General features: G+C 32.9%; 1 protein-coding gene across 1 annotated transcript; it reads left to right on the forward strand.

Moving 5' to 3' along the window:
* Positions 1-3,712: 3,712 nt before the first annotated feature.
* On the forward strand, positions 3,713-6,582 carry LOC116016676 (cytochrome b561 and DOMON domain-containing protein At3g25290-like). Its single transcript, XM_031257040.1, has 3 exons — positions 3,713-4,358; positions 5,044-5,292; positions 6,189-6,582. The coding sequence occupies exons 1-3, from the start codon at positions 3,747-3,749 to the stop codon at positions 6,453-6,455; spliced, it is 1,128 nt and encodes a 375-aa protein (XP_031112900.1). The 5' UTR covers positions 3,713-3,746; the 3' UTR covers positions 6,456-6,582.
* Positions 6,583-9,919: the final 3,337 nt, after the last annotated feature.

The raw sequence follows: 9,919 nt of genomic DNA on the forward strand, positions 1-9,919 counted from the left end.
TTGTTAAAGAAATATTACTCCGTATTATTTTATATTATTATTATTATTATTATTATTATTTATTTTAAAAAAATAATTAAATTGTAAAATTATACTCTCTCCGTCCCATTTTACCTGTCATATTTACTATTCATTGGTCAAACCAACTCTTTCTTCATTGCTTATTTTCTTTAGTAATTTTTTATTATTTTTAAATTTAATTTTTTGTGTTTAATAGTACTTTTGATGTAGTTTCTAAATATATAAATTTTATATATTAATACTAAACTTAATATTATGAAAAATTGGATTAAAAATAACTTCAGTCAAGCCTCGTTAAACGAACCAGACAACCAAAATGGGACGGAGGGAGTACAATTTAACACATTTTTCAGAAAATGAACCAGACACACAAAGACAGTTTTCCAGAATGCAACCAAACACGGGAAATGAAACTATTTTTCGGAAAATGACTCATTTTCCAAAAAATATTTTTCAGAAGTTATTTTCCTGCTTTTCAAACACACCCTTAAGGAAAAATATAAGAGGGCTATGTAACATTAGTCTATAAAATATTATTAGATGGCAAATACCAATTAAGTTACACCACTTTTACATTATTTAGAAGGCCGTATTTTTATTTTTAAAAAACAAAAGAAAAAAGAAGGGAAATAGTGGTGAATTCAAGGAATATGTCAAATATGTAAAATTTTTTTAAAGGAAATAATGCTTGCTCATTAGGGTGTTAATGATTTTATAACCATGTTTTGGAAATGTTCAATGTGCGTAGGGCTGGCACACAACCTTGACCAATAATCTTGATTCTTAGATGCAGATTATTAATTTTGTGGCCAAGATTATATATTTTGTGATCGACATATTAGTAAAGTGGATCGTGATGGAATATATTTGAGATACCAAATATATGCGTGGTATTTTCTTTACGAGGGCTAATATTATATTTGTTAACCCATCTTATAGGGGTCAAAAACCAATCGTTATACCCTGCACCACGGTGCACATAGCAATGTGCACCAGTGCACCACGTACGTAAAACGACGTCGTTTTGGTGTTAGTGGACGCGGACGCGAATGACTCAAGGAATTCATTATCTATAATACACATAATCATTATCTATAATACACAAAACGTTTGCCTAGAATACACAGAATGTTTGCCCAGAATACGCAGAATATTGACACAAAATACACAGATGTTAGTAGATGCGAACGCGGACGCGAATGACTCCAGAGAATTCATTATCTATAATACACATAATCATTATATATAATACACAGAACGTTTGCCTAGAATACACATAATGTTTGCCGAGAATACACAGAATATTGACGCAAAATACACAGAGAACTCATCCTCCTAACATTCGAATGCACAAACACATCACAACTTGTGTTAATAACATGAATACACAAAATATTTACACAAAATACACAGAACTCATCCTCCTAAACATTCGAATGCACAAACACATCACAACATGTGTTACTAACATGAATACACATAACGGTTGCCTAGAATACACAGAACGATTGCTTGGAATACACAGAATGATTGTCTGGAATACACAGAATATTAACATAAATACAGACCGGCCGAAACGGGAAACATGATTTTCAAAAAAAACGAATAATTAGTTTACAATGCTCAAAACGACGTCGTTTAGGTACGTGGTGCATATTGCTATGTGCACCGTGCACAGTATAATTTGCCGTCAAAAACTGGGCATGTGGCAATGACAAACACAATTCCTTGAATCTAATTTGATGCGTTAGGAAACACAATATGCGATTATTCCCTTTAATTTAATAATTATAGAAATTTGAATGATCTTATTTAAACTGTATTTTAATGCACAAATTATAAGTGAATATTAATTGGCGTTGACTGAAATAGTGGTGAATTATCCTATTTTTTTTCTAAATTTATACGTAACAATATTTTTAGTCATTTTTTTTCAAAACATCCTCCTTTAGTCCTAGTATTGTGGCATTACCATTTTTGGTTCTCTATCAACAAAATAGTTTAAATGTCGTTAAATAAATGGCATTTCTGTTTTCAATTATATTATGAATTTTTTTCAAAAATAAAATAAAATAAAAAATATAACGGGTCAACACACTTTGTATTAAAAAGACCAAAATATCATTGTATTTAACATCTCAACGATTTTGTTAATGGAGGACCAAGAATAGTCATGCCACAATAATACTAGGACTAAAAGGGATGTTATGATTAAAAAAAGACTAAAAGTTGACTGTCAATTATAAATTTAGGACAAAAAATATAATTAACCCTTCACACTAATGATGAATCCAATGTATTAAGTTTATGAATCCAATTTTCTCATCTATCAATTTTTACATTATTACTTTTAAATTTAATATTTACTAAATAAATATTTAATTGGAGGACCAAATTTTAAACAAAATCAATGATCAATGGACCATTTATAGCGCATTTGGTTGGATGAAATTACAATTACATTCCCACTTAATTCTCAACTAATTCCAAAGGCAACTAAATTCATTCGTTCGGTTGGAGGGAATTAGAATCTCATGCCCCTCCTTGGGATTTTAATTCCGTGAACTTTAGGAAGAAAAAAGGATAATCCTGATACAAAATTACCCCTCATTTTTTTAACCTAAAATTGATGTCTTACATTCCTTTCTAGATTATAGAATATATTATTTTTTGACTACTGTCAACAGAAAATGCCGGTCCTGGGCAATAATCATTCTAGGCCAATCTTAATCAAGTATGTGCTCTCAATCAAAACTCTCAAGTATTTAAATTTGATATGTGTATAAGTGTATTTGCCTAAATTTTGAACCACAAAATTTTCATTTTGTGCGTCGATGGTGTGTGTGTTTGTATAATGTTCATTATGTACGCTGATGTATGCAATAGTGAATGACGTGATTTGTGTGTGTTAATTTTGTGTATAATAGCAAATGAATTCTTTATTTAATTTCTAGACAATAGTGAATGAAAATTTGCATTGTTTATATTTTTTTTTTTGAGAATCATTGTTTCCCACCTAATTCTTTCATTCCAACCAAACGCCCTATTATGATCCAATTGAAAGTCGTCGAGTATAAAATTTGATAAAAGTTAACAGTTAAGTAATCATTCATGATCTAATTGAAAGTCAAAAATAAAAATTAATAAATATCAATAATCAAATACTATTACTGGGCCAAAGACCTTGTGGTCAAGTGGCGCCCGGTGTCCCGGTTAACACTCCCATATTGATGCTGGGAGTGGGTTCGAGTCGAGCCTCAGTGGAGTCAAACCGTTTTGCGAATCCTGATTTAATTTTTATTCCTTAAGTAAATTTTGTAACTAATTACTCCCTCTGTCCCATTTTACTTGTCCTATTTACTATTCATTGGTCAAACCAATTCTTTCTTCTTTGCTTATTTTCTTTAGAAATTTTTTTATTATTTTTAAATTTAAGTTGTTGTGTTTAATAGTATTTTTAATGTAGTTTCTAAATATATAAATTTTATATATTAATGCTAAACTTAATATTGTGAAAAATTGGATTAAAAATTACTTCAGTCAAGCATCGTTAGACGAACCAGACAACCATTTTAGGACGGAGGTAGTATGTATTAGGGTGAGACAACGCATGCTTTAGCTTTTTGCAACAATAAAAACGGACAACATTTGCGTGCGTTACATCAATTCCTCCATTCTCCTCTCCTTCACCATCATATCCTCCAACTTCAACAACCACACTTCTAATGTCTCGTTTGCTATTCCTCTTTCTCCTCTCCTTAATCCTAAAACCTCAGTTATCCTCTTCAGTTTCATGCACAAACCACAAGTTCTCGCGCAACAGATCGTACCAAAAATGCGCCGACCTTCACTACCTAAACTCCTACATACATTGGACCTACGATTCGGATAAATCTCTGTTGCGCTTCGCGTTTGTCGCGCCGCCCGGCACGCCGGAGGGGTGGGTTTCGTGGGCAATCAACCCGAACGGGACGGGAATGGTGGGGGCGCAATCTTTGGTGGCGTTCAAACAGCTCGACGGCGCCATGGCGGTGAAGACATACAGGCTCAACTCCTATAGAGACATTCGAGAAGGGGAGCTTTCGTACGAGGTTTCGGATATGGAGGGAGAGTATAGCGGTGGGGTGATGACGATTTTCGCGACGGTGAAGCTGCCGGCAGGGACGGATAACGTGAATCAGGTGTGGCAGGTCGGGAATAGTGTCGTGAATGGGCAATCGCCGGCGAAACATGAGTTCCAGGAGGAGAATCTCAAGGCTTTGGGCAAGCTTGATCTGGTGAAAGGGGAGAGTTTTCGGGACGACGATAGTGGGAATTCCAAACTCCGGAATAAGAATGTAAGTTGATGGACTTTAATGATATTCTCATTTTTTGCTTTGCCGGACTAACTCTAGTGATAAATCACCTGACTTTAAGTCTGCCACTCCAGTGATAAGGTATGAGTTTGGCATGGGTTTGACTCTCACCAACATCTAGATTAAAGATTAAGCCGTTAGAGCTCGAGTTCTGGAATTGACTAGGGAGACTACTACAGCTCTCAAGAAACCAACTAGGAGACTGTTAGGGGATTGACTAGGGAGACTGCTACAACTCCCAAGAAACTGACTAGAAGACTGTTAGGGGATTCAGGATTTATATGCTCCAACCCTCTTGAGCACAATTTTTGGCTGACAAAACTTTTCACTTTTTTACTTTGTAGTACATTAAAAGTTAGGCGGGTTTATACTTTCTTTGTACATTATAAGTTAGGCGGGTAGACCCAATCTAGGGTTATTAGGGAGTAGGGACTCAAGCTTTTGTTCTATGTTTGCATATTGTCATTGGACTAAAAAGTTCTTGACATAATTTCTCTTGTTTTCATAATACTACATACCTATCCTATCAGCTCCTGTGCCTCTCGGAGCAAACACGGGTGGATCTGGACCGTTAATCGGACGGAGGAGAAAGACCTTGTAGATGTACCAAAAAAAAGCATACTTATCCTATTATTAACATTTTTTTGGGGTAAAATTGTGTGAACAGATACATGGAATACTGAATGTTGTGAGTTGGGGAATTTCGTTTCCAGTTGGAATAATAATGGCAAGGTATGTTAAGACATTTTCAGATCCTGCGTGGTTTTATGCTCATGTGACCTGCCAATTGTCTTCATACGTTGTTGGAGTTGGTGGTTGGGGAACTGGATTGAAGCTTGGGAGTCAATCCAGTGGGATTGTGTACTCCATCCATAGGAACCTTGGAATTACCCTCTTCTGCTTTGCTACTCTCCAGGTATACATCTTTACCACCAATTTTATGCTTAAATTCATTTGGTATGTAAAAATTGTTTTAGAATATAATAATGAAATATTGATTATAATTAATTTCTGATTGATACTTTTTTCATAATTGGTATGTTCATTCAATTTATATCGTGATTCTTCAAGGACACACATTTCGCAATTATTTTCTTTTACTATATATACATAAGGAATGGTGATTCATAACCATAATTATGTGTGTGTATATATATATACTATACATATATTTGTACCTTTTTTATATGTAAAAACGTATTCAAAATAATAAAAAAGTGGGTACAATTTTATTTCATAAGATGAGCTTTATAGTTTTGCACAATACATTTTTGCTTTTACACGTTCGCAATGTACCCTCATTCTCACATAGTCTTACCGTACCCATACATGCTATATAATTTACCACAAGAATCAAATTAAAATTTTAAAACTTATAGACAAAAAGTATTTCATAATTTTTTCAATACCTACAATTCACACATTCTCCTTGATTATTGCTATACTCAAATATCATCTCTATCTCTTTTTTTTTTTTTTTTTTTAATGAGTGACTCCCTCATGAGACCGACTCGTAGATTCTTATCCATAAAACGGGTCAGATCAATATGAAAATGTGATACTTATACTGAAAAGATATAATATTAATCAATAATAAGATGTTTATTACTTATAAGATAAAATATAATAATTTTAAAGAAAAATATAATACTTTTAAATAAATACTTTATTCCTGATTTAGTATTATATTTTTCAATATATGTATTACATTACATTTTCATCTTGGCTTGACCCATCTCACTGATCACACAAGTTTTTGCTTTTGTTTCTATTTCTTTTTTGAGGAAGCCTAATTAATCTGTATATCTTCAGGTATTTGCACTATTTCTACGGCCAAAGAAGAATCACAAGTACAGATTGTACTGGAACATGTACCACCATGGGATAGGATATGCAGTGCTCATTCTTGGCATCATCAATGTGTTCAAAGGATTTGAGATACTGCAGCCAGAAAGGAAATGGAAGGTGGCATATATCAGCCTGCTTTCAGTGCTGGGAGGAATTGCTCTTGTGTTAGAAGTTGTCACCTGGAGTGTAGTTATCAAGAGGAAGAAGATGAATAATGATGCTAATAATTGATCCACTAGTAGGAATTAACACCCACACTCACCTCCTAATTTGGGTTTATTTTCATTCAATTATTTTTTACTGTGATGTAATTTTTATAATTTTTATCTATATGTATTTTCTCTCTGTTGGGTTGAAAGTGTTGGAAAATTAACAAAAATGTCATGCGAGTAGTCATTTTGAGACAATATTTTGATCAAGATCTGCTTTCATTGGGACCAGGTAGGTCAATGTACGTGGATTTGAATTTTCATAGTTTAGAGGTTGAATTTCATATATTTATACATTAAAACGGATAAGTTTAGAAAATATAGCATTGAAATGACTAGTATAAATATATTTCAACGTTTGAAATGACTAGTTTTGAAATGACTAGTATAAATATATTTCAACTTTTGAAATGACTAGTATAAATATATTTCAACGTTTTAAGAGGTTTGGAATGTATTGTATTGTTAGAAGACTCTTTTGTGCAAGGAAAATGTAGATCTGTTCATAGCTATTTTTTTTAACTTTCTCCCAAATAAAATACAAAGAGAGGCTCGAACCTATTCGGCTATCCCATTCCATGTGTTCATAGCTATTTTCTCGACCAAATAAAATACAAAGAGCCAATACTGCCTCCACTAGAGCTCGAACCTATCCCCTTCCATGTGGGGTGCAACCAAATGCCACTAGACCACAAGATTTTTGGTATGTTTGTCGTTTTGTTTGGTATACATTAATTGAAAATGGAAATGATTTTGGCCTCTAATTCAATTCATTGCTCATGTTTGGTGTGTTTATTTTTTCATAATGAATAATGATTTCTTGAGAATCATCATTTGAGATCGATCACACATAATTTCTAAATTAAACTTCTTTCACTATATTAATAATTTTAATTGAATAAGGGAACATAATATAGTTTTTAATAAAAAATAATTATTATCAAATGATATTTATTTTAGGATATGTTATTTGTATCAAAATTTTTGCACAAGCATATATTATTTATACACATTGCTATAAATCTTATATAAATTCAATGATTAATGATTATATGTGGGTTAATAGGTCAAATAATGCCATATCAACGAGTGCAAATGTTAATAAAAATGAACAATTATCCCTCTGTTATAAATAATAGAATTAAGTGGACATTATTATTGTAACGGCCGCATTATTACCATTAAGTATAGCAGTTACACTTGTAAATTATATATATGATGTAACCCTTATGATGTTGATGAAATGAAATCCTTCCCTCTATATCTCTTGTCTATTATTTGATGCTTTACCATTATATTGTTAATCCAAATACTGCAGCTCACCGGATAGGAGCTAATGAAGCAGGTCATTGTGCATAACCTTTCACAACACATTATCAGCACGCTCAACCCCGGTGAACGTCAGTATGCATAGCCATATTTATACAATTATACAAGACATACGAAATATACTCCCAAATATTATGTGCATATATGAATATCAACAATTGTCATTTTCTTTTCAACAAGAAAAATCATCGTTAGCAAATTGTATATATTTTTTCTCCCTTTTTCTTTCGAAAAGAAAATAAAAACAAGAACGGAGATTTAAGTTTATTAATAAATATCATGTGCTTACGTTTTCCACTTGACATCTATCAAGTTCATCTCAATATGTTGTCTAAGTGTGGTTAGAGGTTGTTGTCCAAGAATGAGGACAACGCTACCTACATACGATGAAATTATATATGTTACATTACAATCCGTGAAAATTATATGAGATTTAATACATTTTTTATAAATTAAAATCATTAAATTTAATAATCCAAATTTTCATTAAGCATACCTCGCAGCATAAGGTTCCTCATTATTGATTAGCGGGAGTACGCCAGCCGATCGAGTGTAAAGCAGTCGTTCCCACACCCACAATTGTAACAAAATTAAGCAACCCGCAACAACTGAGTGATCGAAATATGCGGCTCGACAAAGTGCTCTATACAAGTGATAGAGCATTTAGAACCCCAACTATATTGTCCGCTAATTGTCAGATCCTCAATACAATTCGACAAGCATAATTTCACGGTATTGTGAGTTGTTTCTGCAAATAAAAACCCTCCCAAAAATAATAAAATTAACCCACGCACATATTGTTGAATTTCGTTATCATTAGCCGTGCTGAGATTAAAAGTAGCAATAGATGCTTGTACGGCGGAAATATTAAGAAGCGTAGGGGAATACGCGTCATCCCTAAGAGTAAAGCCTAAAAAAGTTTGAATTTGAACTAAACGGTCACCTTTGTCTTTTTCAATTTTGTCAATTAATGGCCTACCATCAGTTTTTAGTCCTAACAAGACTTCAACGTCTTGTAAAGTAATTAATAGTTATACCTAGAACGACATATGAAATGTTGTACCTCAGGCCTCCATCGTTCAACTAGTGTAGTAATGAGATGACAATCGAGTTTCATATGTCGTAAACAAGTAATTGTAATAAAACCTGATTGACGTAACAATTCTTGTACACGGTCATTCATGCGCATGTTTCTAAACGCTCTGCGGGCATAATGCACACATGACAATTGCGCTTTATACTCTCGGTTTGCCCAAACTGACTCAGATCGATAGTGCACTTGAAATGTTAACAAACTTGAATCCAATGGCCCGGGATGCACACAATTGCGACTCATTTTTTATTTCTTTTGCACAAAAAAAAATTCTCAACTGTTCACCACAATATAAATTTGCACAATAATCCTTCAAAGTCCGAAGTTTTAGATCATTCTTTCACCAATTTTACATGAATATCTTGTGTTTATATATGTGCACTATTTAATTTTTAATTTTTTTTCCCGAGACTGACGTCGTATGTTAGTATGCCCACGTAAAGTCACGTGACTGGTCACTGTTTGAAGCGGCGGCCAGTCACGTCAAATCGACTGGCAAGACTGTCAGTGATGACAGTTTCGCATGTCCATTACAGATTTTTCGTATAGTGTTTGTTCACGAAAACAATAATTTTTTTTTTTTTTTGTGGCACGAAGTATACAAAAAATTACATCACTAAACATTAAGTCAAAATGCATAAATTTTATTCACATTTGAACTTTACAATTATTACAATATTTATATGTCTGTACGTATTCAATCGAAAAATATATATAAAAGTCGCTATATATTTCAATTTCGTTGCGGTCACCCAAGCAACAAAATGAAACTATTTAAAATTTATATTCCCACAACTACTTACTGCGACATACTTCTCCCAAGAGACTGAAGAGAGTAGTCATGCATTATATTTATTACTAATAGTTTCAAGTACACTCTGCCAAACCCGGAGGAGTAGGAGTAGGAGTAACATTGGCATATTTAGCCAATTCAATCCATGTACTTGAAACTTAAAATTTCAATACTTCAAATAAACCGCGACATATTATAAATTGATATATATATATATATATATATATATATATATATATATATATATATATATATATATATATAGCGAGTT

Source organism: Ipomoea triloba, chromosome 4, assembly GCF_003576645.1.
Source record: "Ipomoea triloba cultivar NCNSP0323 chromosome 4, ASM357664v1".
NCBI classification, from domain to species: Eukaryota; Viridiplantae; Streptophyta; class Magnoliopsida; order Solanales; family Convolvulaceae; genus Ipomoea; species Ipomoea triloba.